At 35.6% G+C, this 22,368-nt stretch overlaps 1 protein-coding gene across 2 annotated transcripts; it reads left to right on the top strand.

Annotated features, from left to right (window-relative positions):
• The first annotated feature begins 1,087 nt into the window (after positions 1-1,087).
• LOC129887452 (uncharacterized protein At5g19025-like) lies at positions 1,088-18,291 on the top strand. Of its 2 annotated transcripts, none has more exons than XM_055962560.1 (3): positions 1,088-1,890; positions 7,111-7,266; positions 18,276-18,291. In XM_055962560.1, exons 1-2 carry the CDS (start codon positions 1,281-1,283, stop codon positions 7,113-7,115), a joined length of 615 nt encoding a protein of 204 aa, XP_055818535.1. In that variant the 5' UTR covers positions 1,088-1,280; the 3' UTR covers positions 7,116-7,266; positions 18,276-18,291. The 2 variants fall into 2 exon arrangements, with proteins under 2 accessions (XP_055818535.1, XP_055818534.1); XM_055962559.1 differs by lacking the exon at positions 18,276-18,291 and adding an exon at positions 11,936-12,589.
• Positions 18,292-22,368: the final 4,077 nt, after the last annotated feature.

Genomic DNA, 22,368 nt, shown 5'->3' with positions numbered 1-22,368 from the left:
CAGATGCAGATGTGGATGTAGATGCAGATGCAAATGCGGATTTCAAGTTGACCTTTTTAGAAGTCATCTCAATGTTCTTGAACTTTGATTTTTCAAAACAAGAGATGAGAGGTAAATATTGTCTCACTGGGCGTGCCAATTTGTAAGCGACTAAGTTTCGTCCCTAAAATATAGCTATCAAGAAAGGAAAAATAGCAAGCAAACAATAATATTTATATTTAAATATGTGCGAAAGTTACAATCTTTATGAAATCGTAAGAAAGAAAGATGCAATCCCCTAATTCTCCTCTTCACGATTATCAATTCAAGAGTCTTGCTTCGTTCTTGATTTGATGGAATACTTGCGGCTCAACACTTGGAGATGAAGACTTCTTTGTATGCAGAAGACTTGCAGATTACCACTCAAGAGCAAGGATTCTCTATGTATTTCTGTGTGCCTTTCTTTTCTTCTTGAAACCCCTTTATATAGGCATGAGCTAGGGTTTTAGGGGTATTTTGGTCTTTAAATAATTTAGAAGACCTAGAGCTTGAAGTGCATGAGTTGGGCTCGCCTTGTCCACTTAATGGGCCAACCCAAATGTAATTTGGACTTTATTTAAGTCGTATAATTCTAACTTAAATATTAATCTGACTTTATTAACCAATAATTTGACTTGGTCAATCTATCATGAATTTTAAATTTAATATGAATTTATCAATAAAACTTCACTATCTACGGATATCTTCATGTCTAGATGATGTTGTGTTTATATAAATTCCTAATATATTTGATATTCTGTCTGTAATGAAGTTAGAAGTTTTCGATTTGCTTTTTCTCTTCTCTTCTCTTGCAGTTGACAGTCTCAATCAACCTTGTTTTGAGTCTTCTTTTCTACTTATCCGCTTATTGAATTGATAGATATATTTATCACTCATAGCTTAGCTAAGTTTTCAATTTCTTTGTTGCAATAATATTCTTGAAAAAGAAAATTCCCAAGTTTTTGTGGATTTCATTTTTTTCAATTCTTGTTCTTAATTACTCATTTACTGATCAATTAATTTCTATCTTTCTATGCATAAAACAAAGTCTGTATACATTTAATTAAATATTGGGACATTTACTTTGTGTGTGTGCATTTTGTGATCTCCCTCCGATATCCACGCCTATCTTTTCAGCTGGATTCTCTCTTCAAGTCTCTTCATCTCTCACTTATTCTCTCAAATTTTTCTCAAATCCAATTCAACTTCAACCTCTCTGGTCAACCCAAATTCACTCTTCCCTTAATTCGAACTGCCTTCAAATGGTTGATTGCCGAAGTTTGATCGAGTTTTGCCGGGCATACGAGCAGCACAAACTCATGAACAAATTCAATTCCAATATCAAAAAACAATATAATAATCAGAAATATTCCTTTTGCTCTGATCGTTCCCCTTTTGCTGCGCTAGATGCACTTATACTACTTTGTGTACTTGGATCACTAGGGTTTCTCATAATCCCCTATTTCAATTTACTTTTCACCCAAATTTCCCCAATTATCTGTGAAGTTTTCATCGAGATGATCAACACTTCCCCTGTAGCATATTTTGTTGGATTGATGGTGGCTTTCATCGGAATAATTATTTTGATTGTAATTTGGGAAATTATTGATTTGAGATCCAGGAAATGTGGAAATCCAAATTGTCAGGGTTTAAGGAAAGCAGTTGAATTTGATATACAGTTAGAATCTGAGGAGTGTATAAAGTGTTTGCAGTTGGATCCGGATTTGAATTCAAATGCGTTTTACAATTATGGAGTGAAGCCGTTAGAGTTGGGGGAAGAACGTAAAGAGTTGGAGGCAGAGTTGAAGAGGATGGCGCCACGTAATGGACGCACTGTGCTTATTTTCAGAGCTCCATGTGGATGTCCTGCAGGTAGATTGGAAGTTTGGGGTCATAGGAAAATTCGTAGAATTAAGAAATGAATGAAGTTCCTCTAGTTTATTCAGTTATATAAAATATATATGAATAAAGTAGGAGATATTCAGTAGTTTGGACATTTTCTATTGGCTGTTATGGAATAATTATGATCACTGGTGATTATGCTCTAGCAATAATATCTATGATTATTGATTGAATTTCTTCCTGCTTTCCTGGTGAAGTTATATTATGTTATTTAATTATCACCTATACTACAAATAGTGAAGTTGGCTTTTGTCAAAAATGTATTCCAATAATCGTTTTGCTATTTAACCATCAAGTTCTCTGCAGCATCTAAGCGTATATGGTAGAATAGGAAATTCTGATTATTAAATATCTGAATATTTGAAGTCAAATTCAATGCTTTTGTTACTTTCTCTACCTTTCTCCCACCCTATACTCCATATAGAGTCTGCACTGTGTTTCCTTCACATGGTTTTCATTTGAATCTTGTTTTCCCTGTTTTTGGTTTGATGGTTGCGATGACTATTGTTGCCTACTAAAGGATTTTGGATGATAAATGTAAGTCCTCAAATTTCTTCTCATGCCGGTTTTTCTCGTGCGCGCTCTTCTTAGAATATTATGCAGTCCCAGTGATTGCTAAGCCTATCATACTGGCCAGGTCATGCTTGGTGACTCCCTCCCCCTTTTGTGACAGTGCTCTCTTTTGCTCCTATCTAGTTTATTGAGTGATAGATGAGTGTAAAGAAGAAAGGAAGATTGTTTTTCCTTCTTTCATTTATATATTAGGTAAATATTGTTGAGCTTTTGTGGGAATTCAAAGTCCAGGACCAATTTATCTGTGTCTTTTCCTCTCCCCTTCAGCTTGCGTGTTTAGATTTTGAGGTCTTGAACCTCACCAGGCTGTTCTTCTCCTTGTTGATTTGTCATTCCAATGGTCTATAAATAAAATGCTGAAATTGTCTAAAATTTGCATGTGTAAATCATTAAGGAAAAGAAAATAATACTTGTAATTTCTAATTGGTTAAACAAAAAAGATATCTATATGGTTGTTTGGTGATTCAGAATAGTGTGGAGCATATAGCAAGCTTTCTTTAGAATTTTCATCATTTCTCTGCATTTGATGGTGGATAGCATGAAAGCAACACATTTTTCCGGTAGATGCGGACTCAGGTTTAAACATGTAAGTTCGACCTTTAAGGTTCTTAGCACCTAATTATTGTACAGCTAAATTTATGGGTTAAGATCTACCATTTGATGAACTGTTGTGGCTTTTACATATAAATCCATGCTCTGTATCGAATATACTGGGTTCTAATGAACCCAGTACTTATGAGCTACATCCAACCCTGTTTTCTAGCATCGTTAAGAGATCTATCCTTTTCATATTTTTACCTTTTGGTGTAAAAGTGACATGAAGGACGCCAAATGATAGTAAGATGACTGCACATCCAAATAATGACTCTGAAATGATAAACAAGGAAGAATATAATGCAAATAGGTAAATGGGATTGTGAATGCAAGGTTGCTCCTTCTGTCCTTAAATGATTTTCCGTTCAGGAGTCTGTTTCCATCTTCCTTTTGTGTTTATTAAAGAACTTGCAAACTCTGTCAGAGATCATGTCATGGAGTAGCAGGTCAAATATAGATGCCAACATAAGCTAGCCTGCTAGTTTATTAATATTGTTCTCAGATTGTGAATTTGGCGAGTTTGCATGTACCTGAGTATTGATATGTTCTGGTCCATTAGTGACTTTTTGATGTCTAGAATTCTTTTAAGTGACTTAGGTAAACAAATCTTTCTTTCTTGGACTTGCTTCTTTTAAGTAATGTTATGTTTCATCTGATAATGCATTTGGATTCGTTAAGTGGTACTAAAATCACATTAGCAGATAATAGATAATAGGGAAATGGGCCAAATATATCCCTGAACGATTTAAAATGAGTCAGTTTTACCCTCTATTATTTTTTTGGCTCAAATATGCCCCTATCGTTATGTTTTGGCTAAAAGATGTCCTCCAACTAGCAAAATGGATCAAAAATACCCTTCTTTCTAACAGTTGCTCCAAAACAAGAAAAATTGATCCAATTTTCCTCTTGAACTGTGCAAAATAAGACAGTTTTGCCCTCCATTTAAAGTTCAGGACATGTGCTCTTAATTGTGAAGAGTTGAGCAAAAACTTATATTGGAGATTATGATATTAATTTGAATATTTCAAATGATGACCTTTAAATAATGTTGATTTTATGTTTTATATAAAGTTCAATTACCTGCATTAATTTTTCAGCTAAATATTTATTATGTTGTTTTCTTTCAGAACTATTATGGCCTCGAGTTAAACTTGAGATGACTTAAAATTACGATAAGTAATGTTACGTACCAAGGTATAATTGAATTTGATTTTTTGTATCATATCATTCCCGGAGTTAGTAAAATAAATCTATTATTATTAATGTAAAAATTAAAGTTTAAATTGTTATGTAAAAAGGGTACGTGATAAAATGTTTAGAAATGAAAATTCATTCCTAATGTATAAGAAACCGGAAGAAAAAGAATTTGTGTGTTATCGTTTTCATTTGTTAAAATGGAAAATGTTTTTACTACTTATTTTCTTATGTGTTATTAAATGAATCACACTTTGAACCCCCCACTCCCCGATTCGTTTTTTAAAAGAACTTTGGCCCATTTTTTCTTGTTTTGAAGCAGCCATTAGAGAGAAGGGTATTTTTTAGTCATTTTGCTAGTTGGAGGGCATTTTTGAGCCAAAAATGTGACGGAGGGTAAAACAGACCCATTTTGAATAATTCAAGCGTATATTTGACCCTTTTCCCTGGATAATATAAGGGTGAAAGGAGGATTCCTAGTTTCTTTCATGATGAGCTAGCTAGGCAATTTAAATGGAATAATGCAATACTTGTCTTACATAGGAGGATGACTGTTAGGTATATCTTGTGCAGAATTCCATCTAGTCTATGACCATTTTTTGTTCAGTTACATTGTTAATGGTTTGTTGCATACACAATGAATTATAAAGGGAATAAATGTATGTACCTTCCTTCTCAAACAGTTGATAGTATTAAAGCTCTTGGAGTTAGAGAGATGGAGTTCTATGTAGTACTCGTATACCTAATCATTTGACTGGATATCTGAGGTAATTATAAGAGGAACTCTTGAGGTCTTTTTTTCTGACCAAAAAGAAAAAAATAATCCAGGTTTCCATCAACTCCCCCCTTCTTGTGTGTGAAGGTATAATTTGCTGACTAACACACACATAAACTAAGTTGCAACTGTTTCTACTGCATGGAACTTGTTTAGCTTGTTCATGTGGTAGTTCTCTTTTCTATTGAGGAAAAGGTAAGCTTGGCCAGAGGATGGAGGGAGTGGAATTTGATCTCAAGACCTCTGGGATTCTAGGTTTACTTTGATTGTCAAGCCAACTTCGTAGGGTTTTGGAGAATAATTTATGCTGTGTGGTAGTTTGAAAGTTAACACATTTTGCAATTTTTCCTCGATTTTGAAAGCTCTATCTGTGGACAACTAAACCTGATATATTCTTAATTTAGAAGTTCTATGCTAATTTTAGCGTTAGGCCAGAAAACATTTGAACTGTCATGAAAGTGCTTGTGAAAAACTATTAGTTCCTTATGAAAAATTACTTTTACTTTGGGGTCTCTCCCTCCCCTCTCTCCTTTAGTGTAGTCACACCAACACACACACATCCACTATAGAGCATACATCTATGATCAAATTTAAGAAAGACATCAGATTGGGATGGTTTATATTGGGTTCTACAAGACAAGATTATGCTTTCACCACAGATATTTGTTCCAGAGTTTCTCTTTGAATTCCCTCTTTCATACTCTAGGGGTGATTGGTGCAAGTTATGGTGTTTAGACATTGCCAACATGACAAAATTCTTTTCCGCTCCCTTTTAGGGATGGTCTTGCTTCTGTATTATGTTGGGATTGAGCAGAACCTTGAGATTAGTAGCTACATTAAATGGATATAATTTTCCTCTGAAGAAGTGTCTTAGACATTCATAAGCAGCCACAAGTGGCAATATGCTCTTCATTTTTAAAGCCTGCTTCCCAATGTCTTTTGAGCAAGTAACAACAACATACCCAGTGAAATCCCACTAGTGGGGTCTGGGGATGGTAAAGTGTATGCAGACCTTACCACTACCTCATGGAGGTAGAGAGGCTATTTCCGAAAGAGCCTCAGCTCAAATGTATCAGCTTCAAGAGAGACGAAACAATAGATATAGCATAGCGTCTAAAACGAAGAGTAAAAGTAAATACCACACCACACAAACAATAACTTTTGAGCAAGTAAATTGATTGAAAATTACAACTCAGAGGTGAATCATTGTGAGTTTGCATGATCAAATTCAATACCCTAACTCACCAAGAAAAGAAAAGAAAAGAGACCTGGGTTTCTTTAAACTCCGCTGCTGGGAGCTGCTCTTCACAATACGTAAACTGGAACTCCAAATACTGGCTCTCTCGATATTTTCCCTATATTCTTTGAATTTGTATATAAAGTTGTTTGGTGGGCAATGTTTCTATGCTAGAAAGCAAGCATTCTATGCAGACTAGCCCCTAGTGAATCTGTCATGAAGAATTTTTTTTTCCACAAGCAGAAAACACGCTTTTGTTACTTCTGATGCTTTGTTTCTACAGCTAATGAGTCTATAATCTTTGATACCTTTCTCTCACACACTCACACAACACACACACACGCAAGGAGGTTATGGTGAATGATGGTTGTTTCTGTGAGGAAATGTTTAATATTTCGACTTGATTAAAAACTTCTTTTCTTTATGAAATTGCTTGTGTTTTTTACTTGATTATAAACCTGTTTCCCAATACATACCAGAGTTTTGTTAGACTTGTTCTTAGACAATACAATTGGTAATATAGCCGCAAAGGTCCAAGACCAGTTAAAAAGTTGCAAGCTTGTGGAAGGAATCAAGCTTGAAGCCTATTCTTTCTTTCTAAAGTGAAATCTGGACACCATGCAATCTGAAAACACTTTTTGTTGGTAGCATCTCTGGAAGTTCAATGAATCCACCTTCTTTAGAGTGAACAACACTTTGCTTTATTTGATCATTTTGTTGCTGCTTGATTGATACTCGATTGATCATTTTCTTTCGAAAAAAGAAAAGTCTCTGATAATGAATTGTCAGGATGAGAAATACATTTTTTGACTTTTAGATTGAAGGACACAGAAGACTGTGAATATCGTCTACCACCAAGGCAACCATCTTTATGTTCAAGTCAATGAAGACTCCAAGATGCAAACCTGGCTTCTGCTTCAATGTGCTGAAGCTTGTCTCTCAGGAATTCACCTACAGCTTTTGTCCCACTACTGTAAGTTCTGTAAACTGATTCAAGACAATTTGTTGCAATGCTTTGGAAAGTCGTCGTTTGAATTCATGTATGGTTCTTTTATATATATATATATATATATATATATATATATATACACATGATCTCCACCCGAAAGACATCCTCGTAAAAGTGACTTAGCAAAAAGTCAGTGTCAGAAATGACCAACAGATAGACATAGCATGCACATACCAATACTTGCAGCTATCATGTCCAGAATTTTATCAACTTGTGCTTTTCCTTCCTCTTAATTGTTGTTGCTTAATATGAACAAAGGCCCATAAATACCAATAGTGTGTTCCTTCCATTGGAGTTTTTGCTTGCTATAAATTGTTGATGCTTTCTGGCACGATGCCCTACCTGATGGATAAAATAGTTCCTTTTCTTGTTCCTAGTGCCCTCAGCATCCCTGAACTGAGCCTGAGATAATGTAACTGAATAGTATTTTTCTCGTCTTCTATTGATTTTCTTCGTGGCATGTCATTGAAGGATTCCCTGTCAATTTAGATAAAGAAGCTATCTAGAAGGGGCTTTCCTATGGAAACCATCAACTCTTTGAAGCACTCGGGCCTTGTTTCTCTGATTAGAAATCTGAATATATTCATCCAACTTCAGTACACAGGCGACAAACTAGGGGAAACAGTATATATAGTTCAACACGAAGATTAGAAATAGTAGAGGTAAGGCTTACTTTAGTGAAGTGCAACTCATTCACGTGGCGATAATGACATGAGCGTTAACCACAGGATTTTTTAAAATTAACTTTACTTGAGCAGATTGAACTGTAGATAATACTTTTAGGGCGTCATATGAATAACAGATACAACACTAACAAAGGTGCAGGGGGAATCCAAGGTTCTGTTTACTGCAATAATTATCTATGTGGGAAATGATGTGGAACGTATTATCATTCTTTCATTTTGGATCATCTAAGACTGCTTACTGTAGCAATAGTTATCTTTTTTGAGCAATGATAATGGAAGGTTCATTCATTTTTTCATTTTGTCAAGCAGATAATAGATCTTTCCTCATCTTTAATGCTGTGTGTTGACGTGTTGGGTTCTTAATAAATAAATTAAGAAAATGACAGGGAAAGACTTTGAGAAAAAAAATACTGCAGTGGTGTCAAAGAGAATTATTTTATTAATAATTCACAGACATACATTTATAGCTATACTTTCTAACTAGAAAATAGATAAATATGCTACTAAACTTATCAGTAAAATTCAAATAACAGACAGAAAGAAACTTACTCCTAAATTCTAGCCACACAGGACTCTAATAAAAATAATTTAAAAATCCTAAAAGTTAGCTACTCAAACTGAATTTCTGTAAAAGAAATATTTTAGAGAAAATGTAGCTATTTGTTTTATTTTTGCAATATTCTAAGACATCTCTTTAACATTCCTTCTTGGATCAGGAATCGTAGATTGTAGTCTCATTTGAAATTGACCTCGTGAATAAATCTGCCAATTCATCTTTCGTCTTGCAAGGCTTGTGTGCATCTTCTATTGGATTAAATGAGAAGTTTTTACTTCTCATTTCAACTTGTAAAATTTCCTGCTTATTGGAATCAAAGATTCGACAATATTTGTCTCCAAACAATAATATAAACCATTTTTCCATTAGCGGCCAACACTCAACAAACTTTTATCAATATCAGACACGTAACGGACATCTGAAATTACTTTTGTACCTAACCTTGAATTGATTTCAATAGACCCCTTTGCCTTTTGCAGGAATATAGTCACCATTTTCAATTCTGACTTTCTTATTTTCCATAGAAAAACTTTTTAAAATGATTTCTGTCATGTCATGTGATTTGTACAATCACTATTAATCATCCAAAGATTAGATTTTTTTGTTACATAGTAGGTTGCCACAAATAAGTGGTCTTCTTCTTCTTCGGTAGTGACTTGGGCAACTGCATAATTTTTTTGAAATTTATTTTTGCAAATCACAGCTTCATGACCAAGTTGTTTGCAAATCTTGCATTGTGCATCTAGTCTCTTCCAACATTTATATGGAGGATGTCCATTTGTGCCACAGTGCTGACAAGGTGGGTAATTCTTCAAGAATTTACCCTTGCTTTGAGTTTTGTGGCTAGCTGCTAATGCTCCTTCAATCATGTCATCTTGCCTCATAAGCCTCCTTTGCTCTTGTGCCTGCAATGTATTTAATAATTTTGTCAAGATAATCTTGGACAAATCTTTTGTGTTTTTCAAGATAGTTATAGAAACTTTGTATCTTTCAGGCATCGTAACAAGAATTTTTTCAACAATTCTTGAATCTTTAAATTTAGTGCCAAGCTATCTTACCTTATTAACAATGTCAAGAAGTTGGTTTGAGTACTCTTTGACGGTCTCAGATTCCTTCATCTTTTGCTACTCAAATTCCCTTATCAAATTCAACACTTTCATCCCCCGTATTCTTTCAATCTCCTGTGTATTCTTCCTTCAGATAGTCCCAAATTTCTTTTGCTGATTTGAGAGCCATAATTCTCGTGAAAATTGTTGCAAACACACCAGCAGACAAAGTTGCTTTAGCCTTTGATTTTCTGATTTTGTTTTCCATTTGGTTTTTGATATGGGCCACCGTGGGATTATTGGGCAGTGGAAGAACATCATAATCCTCTTCCACGGCCTCCCAAAGATCTAAAGCCTCAAGATAAGTCTCCATTCTTATGCCCAGAGATGATAATTTTCACCATCAAAAATAGGAGGAGCTATCTGAGAAAAGCTATTTTCGGAATTCATCTCTCACTCACAAGTCCCTCAAGAAAATGGCTTTAGATACCAATTGTTGGGTTTTTAATAAAGAAATTAAGAAAATAACAGAGAAAGACTTTGAGAGAAAAATTATCGCAGTGTTGTCAAGGGGAATTATTTTATTAATAATTCACAGACATACATTTATAGCTATAATTTCTAACTAGAAAATAGAAAAATATGCTACGAAACTTATCAGTAAAATTCAAATAATAACAAAAATAAACTAAAATAATAAAAAAAAATAAACCAACTCCTAATAAAAATAATTGAAAAATCCTAAAAGTTAGCTACTCATAAACTGAATTTCTGTAAAAGAAATCTTTTAGGGAAAATGTAGCTAGTTGTTTTATTTTTGCAATATCCTAAGACATATCTTCAACATGACCTAATCTCGTTAGGGTAAAATTACAAAAAGAATTATGGTCATACTTCATACTAATTATTAGTCTAAGACAAAGGATGGTGTAATTTTTAGTACTCAGTAGTGAACAACTACAGTATTGGGGTGGCTGTGAGGACAATTAATCCAATTATCAGTCAACCAGTGAAACTGGCATAACCAGGTTATAACTTATAACTGGCATTTGGTCGGACTTATGATGGAACTGATTTTTCAGCTTTGTTATCTTTCATCCTTTCGGCAACCAAAACTCTGTATGTCTCGTATTTTTACATGTTTTAAACTGCCCTTCATGTAACCTTGGACTTGGAGTTAAGAGGCTTCAATATGGAATATATGCTGTGGATTTATCCCACCTTTAGGGGAATATGAGTTTTGTGAATACTGTGTGTTGTGATCTTTATGGTTTTTAGTGGACAATCACTTTTGACTCATTCTTTTTAATAGCCTATAATCTGCAGAATAGAAGTCATATTATTCTTGTCATTTGCTTTGCTAAATAACCGTCGACTCAGTTTTTAGAAAAAAAAACAGGTTTGACTCATTAAGGCTAGAATAAATTCAGATGCTAAATCTTGGACCCTCTGCAAAGAAGTGTCGCAAGTGGAAGGCTTAATGAAATTTCATTGGAGCTTTTAGTACTCTGCAATGAAGTTAATCAAGTAGACTACAAGTGTTTTTGACATTGATTCTAACTTTGGTCAATTCAAGCTTATATTTGAGATCATCTTTTTTGACTTTTGAAGTTATGTCAAATGGAATTTAATGCACTAGCTCTATCTCCCCCCCCTCCCCCCCCCCCCCCCATTGTTTCCCCCTTGTTTTTGGTTGTCCAAATGAGTGTCGTGGTGCAGGGACTGCCTTGAGTCTGTAGTTATAGGGATGACAATAGGGGCAGGGCAAAGGCTAAACAGGGGTTTAAATAGGGCAGGGCGAGGTGGGTCAAAACTTTTATTCTCAAAAATTAAATGAGGCAAGGCAGGTGGTAGGGTGGCAGAGGGAACAGAGAAGGGCCTCACTGATCCACAAAAGTTCAACTGTAGCATTGAGAATGCCTTTGGTAGGATCTTCAAACTGTAGCATTGAGAATGCCTTTGGTAGGATCTTCAAAGCTGTTGTTCCTTCTGCTTCTTCCAAACCTGCAAATTAATTCATAAATTTTGACTTCTGTTACTGTTCTTCTTCTTCGTATTCTGTTTCTTTTTTTTTTTTAAAAAAATTGTGCGCTTTCTGATTTGTAATTTATTTTTCTAACCTTGGAAATTGCTTAGTATAGATTTACAGGTGTTTCATTTCACTTTCTTTATTTGATAACGTGAACAAAAATATGTAAATAGGGGCTAAACGGGGCAGAAGGGGGGGGGGGGGGTCACTGAATCTAAATGAGGCAGGACAACTTTAGCAGGGGAGACTAAATCCGCCTCGTCCCGTCCCATTATTTGTCAAAGACATCCTTTTCTTAATTTGATTTTTTTATCAGGTACCAAGTAGCTCAGAGTCCTTCAGTCTTGCACTTGGGGAGCAGTAAACAAACTTAGATGGAGATTTATTTATTTATTTAGTAGCAGGCAAATAGATACATCACTTCTCTTGCAGATGTCACAGATAAATTAACTCAGCAAGTGCCTAAAAGGCTAAACTTGTTTCTGTTGCAAGCAAGGTTTATCAGTAACAGGTACATGGTTGATTCCACAATTGCTCATGGGAATTGTACTTATAAACTTGACGTTGCTTTTATTATGAGTGATGCCGTAAAGCATTTCATGGGAAGCAAAATTACTTTGGCTTTCATCCCATAGTAGTCAATGGTTTTTCACCGGAGGATATAATATTTCAGTCCAGGGGCCAATGAAGTGTGGGAAGATCATGGAAGACGAGGGTTCAAACACATCAAGGACAAAAGACATTAGATGATTTTGTTCCATCTGCCTAAATCTTTATACGTAGAGGCGAAGTTAGGATTTGAGTTTATGGATTCTAGATTTTTAACATAAGAAAGTTGTCGGATTTTTGATAATTCAACTATACATGTTATGTAGTTTTTTTGACATAAGTATAGGATTTGGATTTGTGTCTCTACCGAACCTGTAAGTGGAATATTTCTGTCGTAAGCAAGATCTATCAGTACTAGGTACATGGGTAACCAACAAAGGATGTTGTGTGCAGTGTTGGGAAAAAAGGTACCGACTGTTTTTCCATCCCTTTCGGATCTCTTTCAAACAGAAAATAATAGAGTAATTTAAAGAGAATAACAACACAAAAGATTTAACGTGAAAAACTCTCTAATTGGAGAAAAATCATGGACCACCAAGAAAAATATTCACTAGATGAAAATTGTTACAATCATGTAATACACAATGTTTTTCTCACACACCCAAATACCTAAAATACTACACCCAAGAGATCTCTAAGAGAAAAATTCTCTAAATCTTATATGTATTTCTCTAGATTTTTGTTGTTATGTGTTCATGGTGGAGATGTCTATTTATAGGCTATTTAGAGCCATAGTTGGTGCTTATGAACACATTTATGCCACCATATTTGATAAAATGTGTGAAAAACTTTAGTCTTTTTTCTTGACTTTCACCAATCAAATGCCCACAATTTTGACATTTTATCTTCTTCATTCAAACAAATATAACAAATCTCCACCTTTAAAAAGAAGAAAAATATAACTCGTTGGCTTTTGCAGTTATCCAACTGCACATAACAGAATCAGTTCTCCACCTGATTCTAAACTCGGCCAACCATGTGCAGCTACAACCTTTACATTGTTTGCTACCGACAATCATAATTCTAATATCAAGAATTATCATACCCCCACCATAAAGAGTACATCCACTCAGATTGAAAAATTAATTCAAGAATTTTCATTTGAAATCACTTCATAATTTCAAGAATTTCAATTTCGGCTCATGTCGAAAAACTTACTAATAACTTATGGTGCAATCCTCTTGTTGATTTCTTAAGAGTTCATTAGCCATCGACATCCTTTCCACCACACACCTTGCATCACCTATCAACCAATGCCCATGTGCAAACTTGTGGACCAGCTACCAATTAAACATCATCTTCCATGGCAATTGTAAAAGTAGCATTCATGCCATGAGGATTTTCATCTTTCTTACAAAAGAATATCATCCCCTCTTCTAGGGAGATAACAACATTTCCCTTGGAGCTTCCAGCCGAACTAGCCCTATTATTTGGACATTTACTCTTAACATGTCCCAGTTGATCACAATCCCAGCAAGCGACCTTCTTCTTGGAGCTATTATTTTGCTTCCATTTTCCTTTAACAACAAGAGCTAAATTTTCTTGAGATTTTTCATTTCCATTCTTCAATATTTTTTCCTCAGAAATCAATTTGCTCGTCACTTTCAAAAAAATTACAATTTCCTTCTCATACATTAAAATGAGTTGCATGTGCTTATAGGAAGATGGAAGATACCAGATGAGTAGAAGTGTCTTGTCTTCACCATCAATTTTCACTCCAATAGATTCCAATTTAGAAACAATCTCATTCAAGACACTCAGATGATCAGAAATAGTTATATCTTCATCCATTTGCAATTTATGAAATTGCTCCTTCAAATATAGCCTATTTGAAATACTTTTGCTTTGGTACAATTCTTCAATTTTCTCCCACAACTCCCTTGTTGTAGACAATCCAATCAAATTAGCAAGAACATTTTTAGCTAAACACAAGCGAATCTGACTTGCCGCTTTCATGTCTAGCTCTTCCTATTCTTCATCACTAATTTTTTTTTTCGAGTCTCCACTGCTTTTAGATTTTTCTGAACCCTTGTCATCTTTTCAGCTAGTTGGTCTCCCTTTCAACACCTTGTGTAATTCATATTAGATTAACACATCCTTGACTTGCACTTGCCACAAGTCAAAATTAATTCTCCCATCAAATTTCTCAATCTCAAATTTTGTCTCCACCTTGCTTACCAGTATTAATAAATAGACAATAGCAATAAAAAGTACCCACTAAAATTAGTTTCTAGGAAAGAGAGGTGGATCACAATGGATACACTTAAGTACCAAGTCTTTACTTAGCCAAAACCTCTTTAGATTGTACTTATTTCCACTATTGTCAAATATACAAGTACCCCAAAGCAGCTCCACTAGAATAGCAAACTGCACAAGCTGAAAACAATAATTCTAATTCAGAAATTTTTTCTGATGTGGAAGATCAGACAAAGCTGCAACCACAGAGTATACTGAAATTTTAAAAGAATTATTCTACACCAAAAGCTCTAATTTCCACCTCGGACTGCCTTCAAGCAGAAAATAATAGAGAAATTTAAAGAGAATAACAACATAAAGATTTAACGTGGAAAACTCTCCAATTGGAGAAAAACCACGGACCATCCAACAAAATATTCACTATATAAAAATTGTTACAATCATATATAATACACAAAATTTTTCTCACACACCCAAATACCTAAAATACTACACCCAAGAGATCTCCAAGAGAAATTTTTGCTAAATCTCACATGTATTTCTCTAGATTTTTGTTGTTATGTGTTCATGGGGGAGATGCCTATTTATAGGCAATTTAGAGCCATGATTGGTGCTTATGAACACATTTATGCCACCATATTTGATAAAATGTGTGAAAACCATTAGCCTTCTTTCTTGACTTTCACCAACCAAATGCCCACAATTTCGATATTTTTTCTTCTTTATTCAAACAAATACAATGTTACACCCCACATCTTTGAACTCGGAATGTCCCTTAAGTTACTTAGAAGCTAGCATGTGACCCACTTAAGTTACAACACTATCAAACGGCTCTAAGGAAGGGAGAATGTGATACCCCATACTAGAGAAGGTTGGAGATGAAATCATAAGAGTCCGGAAGGAATTGGAGGCCAAGTAATGAGTCGTAGGACTCGATTTACCTATGTAAGCTACTAAGTTAAAAGTCATATGCACTTGAGCTACTTAAGCATATATCAAACTTACGTAGCACGGATTACATAGGTACATAAAATAAGACGAGATTACGAGCCCACGAGGAAGGGAAAAAAAGACGACACATGGTAGCCAATGAAGAAGCAACACGTGGCAGCACCTCAAGAAAGTAGGCGACCCACCTTCTTGGGGGGGGGGTGTACCCCACTGCCACGTGGCAGCCCATAATTGGCAGCATGATACGATGGCCCAATAGGGGCTGGACACGTGTCACCTCTTGGGGTTGACACGTGTCATACCCTAAAGCCACATATATATGTTGATATATATCATATACTTCATTTATCCATCAAAACATCAGCCAACATAGAGAAAAAAAAACGTGAGGGAGAGAAATAGGGAAGCAGCCATGGTTCTTGAAGTTTGAAGGTTAGTTTTCCAATTTTCTTCCGTGAATTAATTATATACGGTGTACCTTAAGTACGTGGATACGTATATATGTATTTTAAGACCTTCATGGAAGTAAAACTCCAGCTTTGCAATTGGAATTTGGAAGAGAAAATAAGAGAAAACGCTAGTTAACAAACCCGTTTTTGGAAGGGACAGTGGTTAGTAATATTGGTATAACTTCTTGTGTACAGATTCGTTTCGAGTGATTTAATATGTTTTGGAAAGGTCATGGGTCTATAACTTTCATTCAGACTCCAAAATCCAGTTTTACATTTATCAGCTCGAAAAATGGTGATGAAGCGTAGAGGAGGTACTGCTCAGATTTGGTTTTGGAAATTCTACACGGACAACTGTAAGTATTTTGGTCGTATCTTTTTGTACAAAATTGATGTAGGGATGATTCGAAATTTTTTGCGACCCTAATACACATGTATATAACTTTCATGAAGGACGTAAATCCTGTTTCCCTCCATTACCCCTTCGAAACGAAGCGACAAGGTAAAACAGTAAGCTGTCCAGATTTCACATTTTGGATAGTTTTGGCGAGTTTGACAAGTTTAACGTAAGGTAAGGTTTCTTCTTTAAATTTGAGCTTTATGTGTTCTGATGGAGCATGTTACACGCCCTATAGGTGGCTGGAAGTGTGTAAATATCATTAGAATACTTGGCGTTCGGAATAAACTAAAGTGTAGTCGTTATAGTCGAATTGTCGTCAGGGTAAGGCGTTGTTCTTGTGAGTTGCTGCTGCAGGGGTGTGGTGTCTTGTTGCAGGGCCTAAATATGTTCTAATGTGGGTTAGGGTGCTTCTGGTTGAGTCCACATGACCCCCCGTTGCGTATAATTAAAGGCGTTGTAAAATAAAGACTAGACACCCTATTTGATATCATCTTTTTGAATAAGTCGTTTGGAGTTTATGTTGTATATTGTTGGTATGAATTGCTGCAGGTTGTTGTTGTTGGTTGGCTGTAGGTCTTAGGGACCTAATTGGAAATTTGGATAGGGCACATTATAGGGGAGGTGCTGCCCAATTTTCGTTAACGCCTTAACAAACTAAAGAACTAGTCGAGGAAACGACTAAGGGAATAGATTCCATTAACATTAAGGCGTAACCTCAGATACTGAAAAGTTAAGAGTAGTTGATATTCGTATTACTTTATATTGAATAGGTTTAGAAGACGACGAGGCGAGCAGGATAAAAGGTAACTCCCAAGAGGTATGTAAAGCTTTCTCTTGGCATGTTTTGGTATAAGTTCGTACAACTATCTTTCTTTCCTTTTGGCAAGTTTTAGCCTTAAGTGAATTGTGTGTGGAATATGGGGATAATTCCATTCCCAAAACTCCAAGTATGCCTCATAACCCCTATCCACTGCTTAGTATTGGAATTTCTGCAAGGATTGAGTATTGCCTAGTAAGGCTTCTACGTGTTAAACACTAGTGTGTGGAAAGCTATCTCTCATTTTCCTTGATACGTATTTAGTACGAAAGTGAGATTATGATGCCATAATGATTCACTGAGCCCCATGATGGGCCGAGTATGAAATATGTGTATGCAGATCCCATAAAGGAAAGTACAGACTATATATAGTTTATTCTCTTTCTTCTTCTGGCATGTCTTAGTTGTAGGTAAAGCCTATTCTTTCTCTTCTTTTGGCATGTCGTAGAGGTAAGTAAACAATGATGTGATCTCTGAAGTAATTCCATTTCTAAGTGTCTTTTATTCACTTTTGGGTAACGAACTTTTATAACAGTTAAGCTACTTTCCTTGAGCCTTACCTATACTAAGGACTTAATGAATATACGGGCTCCTAGTTGTAAGGACTATATGAAAACATGTATTCTGGAGTCCTTAAGCAGTTAACATTATCTTAGTACGTGTCTAAGGACCCCGAAACACTAACTAGTATAGCCCCTAATGGCATTTAAAGGGCATTTAAGGTGATTACATTACAATCCCGATTCTCAGACAATAGCTTAATTTTCTTCTACGGTTGAGTCTTCGATAATGATTTAAATTGCATATAGTTGCTCATTACTCTACTCGTGTATACTGTGACCCATCTTTCCCTGAGTCCCGGGCCAGGATATGTTCTCGTGCACAGTTCACTGCATTATTCCCTGAGTCCCTCAATAGAGGGCCAGGATACGTGTATAGATATATGATGATGTGTTGTAATAAGGTGGTGATGGCACTGGGGCCATGATGGTTTTACAGAGATGATTTTACAGAGATGATTCACCGGACCCCCGAAAGGGCCGGCTATATGATATGACTCGAACATGCATGTTTTTGTAATTCACCAAGTACAGGTACAGGTTTCTGAATTGATATCTTATCCCCTGTTTTTGTATCTCAGATATGCTTCCAGTTGTATTATATTGTGTTTTACATATTCAGTACATATATCGTACTGACCCCCTTTCTCGGGGGGCTGCGTTCATGCCCGTAGGTACATATACAGATTTTGGGAGTCCGTCAGCTTAGGATTCCATGCAGCTCAGTTGGAAGAGGCTCCATTGTATCGGGGCCTAGTTTTTGGTACTGTCCACAGATGTATAAAAATTATTTCGTCCATTCAGGGGTACGGCGGGGGCCCTGTCCCGCCATATGTTGTCATTCATATGTTTAGAGGTCTGCAGACATGTATATGTGGGTTGTGTATGTCAGTTTGATTCAGCTGGGTCTACATGATATATGATATATGTTATTATGTTATGGCAACCTTGTCGGCTTGCGTGCCCTATCGTGTTGTGGTACAAATGAAAAGGGCTACAGGTTTATGAAAATGTTATCGCCCAATGAGGCTTTGTTACATGATACTATTTATTTACAGTTCAATGTGACCACAACTGATAGATATGTATACGGAGGGTCCAGATCGGACCCCAGTCACGGCTTACGGGGTTGGGTCGTGACATACAACATGCAGCAGTAAGTATTTTTTCATCCTTAATCAAATATTTTGGGTTTGATCATGTTGGGTATGAAGTCACCTTTGTTTGAAAGCGTTTTGCCTCTCAATGTGGAATTCTCTACCATGAATCATAATTTAGTTGAATCTCAATATGAATACTGAATACCAAATGGATAATCAAAAAGTACCAAGTAGGTTCGAGAGGGATTTGTGTGTACAAGCTTGGCGGTTGCTCTTATGAGTGATGCTCTTAAGCATTTGAGGGGAAGCATGAGAACTTGGCTTTCATCTTATAGTACTCCCTCTAGTCCATATTAAGAGTCTGTTTGGAAAGCCATCTGGTAACTTGAATTGGTGTAATTATTAGAGTAGTAATTATCAGCTTAATAATTACACAATTTAGTAATTACGATGATCATTTTATTTGCCACAATATAATTATAGTGTAATTATAAGTGTACTGTTTGGTTAACAAGTGCAATCATAAGGTTATATAAAAATTTAAAAATAAAAGTTAATTATCTAAAATAAAAATTTTATATTAGACAAATAAGGGCCTTTATAAATGATATTAAATTAAATATTAAGATACATATTGTCTTTTGAAAATATATTAATTAATAAACATATGTTATTAACTAATATTATAAAAAATAATTGATTTATATTTTTCAAATTAGTATATTTTAATTAAATTAATCATAAAAATTAAAAGTAGATGATTTTCATGAATATCATGAAATGCATGTTTGACAAAAATATTAATATTATAAATATAATATCATAAAATTATTAAAACATTTGACAAAAAGATGATGTATAAAATTGTAATGACCCTGAAGGTCATTTTTGGAGTTTTTCATAAAATGACCATTTTATCCCCTCCTGATAGTTGCCGCGAGTCATTTTTGATCAGTGTTTGGTGTTGGTTTTGGGAAATTCCTTGGAATGTCTAGATTTTTGAAAGTTGTTGAGTTTTGAAGTCTTAAGTTGTTCAAAAGTGGTATTTAGTACCAATTGGAGCTACGAGTCTCAAAATGGTATTTCATCAATTCCATCAGCTCCGAAATGTGGAATTTGGTCTAGAACAATTGACGGAATTAAATTTGGAGTGGTATCGTAGATTTGAGGTCCTAAGTAAGAATTTGTAGTGTTTTTGATCCTAGAGTTTGATTTTGGTCAACATTCGGAGTTCGAATGCTCGAAATGGAATTTTGACAACTTTGTTGGATTCGGGGGATGATTTTAGGTGTAGAAAGAGTTTCAGTGTATTTTTCAGAAGATCTGAGGGCGTTTTGGTCTTTTCAGTCCTAAACTAGTTTGATTGCGACTAAATTAATTTTGGATTAAGAAGACATCGAATTTGAATTTCGACGGTTTCATTGAGTTCAGAATGTCAAATTTAGTAGGGTAGAATATATGGTTTGTGTGCGCGGTATTCCAAACGAATTCTGAGGGTCCATTCGGGAACTTTTGTGTTTGAGTGTGCGATCACGTGAGTGAGTGGCATTGTGCTTTGCGATCACATATGCCTTAGTCGCGATCGCGAAGGGTCTATTAGTCGTGCATTAGGGTGCGTTGCATGAGTGAGTGGCATTGTGCTTCGCAATCGCGTGGGCCTCATTCGCGATTGCGTGGGCCTCAGTCGCGATCGCGTGGGCCTTAGTCGTAATCGCGAAGGGTCTGTTAGTCATGCATCGTGATTGCTTGAGTTCCATCACGAGAGTCAATTAATGAGTTGACTCTATAACTCATTGCAATTGCGTGATTAGGAGTCGCCATCATGATGAGCAAGTTCTGCCTGAGCAGTGTTCTTCCTAAAAAGTCGGGAATTAGCCCTTTTTCACCATTTTGAGTCTTTAAAGCTCGGTAGAGGCGATTTCTTGAGGGTGTTTCAAGGAAAATCGATTGGGTAAGTGTTTTCTACTCAAATTCGTTAGTACCCATTCATTATATCTTGGTTTTGGCCTTTAATTCATCATTGTGAACCCTAAATTTTGGGGGGCTTTTCATGAACCCAAGTTTTTCCTAAATTGATGATTATGAGTTGATTTTAACCTATTTTCAAAACAGTTTTCACTAATAGTTTCCTTATGCAGTGAAAAATGTTTTCATCCAAAATTTCTAGATTTACCTCTTCGTTTTCGGAAGTGAGTTTTTGGGTCGATTTCAGCTCGATTTTTAAAATTAATGATTTGGATGTCGTTATGCTCGTATTCTTACTGAGAATTCATATTTGACTAAATTTTGTTGATTCAGAGAGTCGACGTAAAGAAGAGGCCTAAGTTTCGTAGTAGTTGTGGTTGAAACTGAGGCAAGTGAACTTCTTAACCTTCGTTTAAGCTTGTAGAATATCATATTTCCTTTTATATGTGTTGAAGAGTAATGAAAATTGGTTCGGGTTCTTTGATTAATGTGATTGCTCTTAATAATAAAGAAGAGGGATAATAAAATGACAATTTGAAGGCTTATATTTGTGTGATCGATGTGATGATGACTTTGACATATTATGGACATGCGAAATGATTATATTGGTATGAGATGTGAATTGTTGTTGATATCATTATGTTATGGTGACTTGTATGAACATTGCTTATTTGCATTGGTTCTGATATACTATGATGAATTGAAATGATGATGATGCCAAAGGAAAATGGTTTCGGCGATGCAGAAGGGAAATGGTTCCGGCGATTGATGATTGCACTAAGGAAAATGGTTCCGGCAATTGATGATTATGCCGAAGGGAAATGGTTCCGGTGATTGATATTTGTGCCGAAGGAAAATGGTTCCGACGGATACATAGACCATGTGAGTCCCCTATGGGTTCCTGTTTGCTAGTCAGCAGAAGTGTATCATTAGGATAGATATGCTTCACTATACCTGACATTTCATTGCATTACATTGCACATCTTTTGCCATTTGTGAGCTGTGTTTACCCTTTGTTGTGCCTGTGATTGATACTATTGATTTGATGTGATTTGACTGTGGCATGTTGAACTATTACTAATTGTGAGATCTATATGATATTAGAACTATTAGATTAGACTGATTTCGATGCATGTTGTAGTTTGAGGAAGTTTGGTTGGGATGACAAGATTACTTATATTATATTTAGCGTTGCCTAGTTTTAGTTTTCCTCTTTCTAAATACCGTGTTGTTTGGTACTCACTCCTTGCTTCTACACTTGTGTAGGTAGTGAGCCCCGACCTGCATGACTTCTAGCTTTTTCTACCTTATCCAAGGCTACTAGTTTGAGTTGTTGAAGTAGCTGTTGCATCCATCCAGCGGACACCTCTTACTCTTTTTCGTTATGTTTTAGTCCTATTCTATAGATAAAGACATTGTTACTGTATTTCCTTTCTATTTCTGTATTATATTAGCGGCTTGTACACGTGACAACTAGCCTTGCGAGATTATCTATCCATGTTTCGCTTAAATTATGTATCCTATTGTCTTTTTCTTCCGCATTTACTTTCCGTTGGGTTTTAGATTGACTTGTCTTGGTGGATTGAGATGAGTGCCATCGCACTTGGATTCGAGTCATACCAAAAGTCTAACTTAAAAATAAACGGTTTGCAATGTGAAATATTAAGTCAATACTACTAAAACAAATGAAACTGAAAATATA

Source organism: Solanum dulcamara, chromosome 4, assembly GCF_947179165.1.
Source record: "Solanum dulcamara chromosome 4, daSolDulc1.2, whole genome shotgun sequence".
Lineage (NCBI taxonomy): Eukaryota > Viridiplantae > Streptophyta > Magnoliopsida > Solanales > Solanaceae > Solanum > Solanum dulcamara.
This window is presented reverse-complemented; position numbering and strand designations above follow the sequence as displayed.

Coding starts and splice junctions, on each gene's coding strand:
- LOC129887452 (XM_055962560.1), top strand. CDS start 1,281: ATGGTTGATTGCCGAAGTTTGATCGAGTTTTGCCGGGCATACGAGCAG.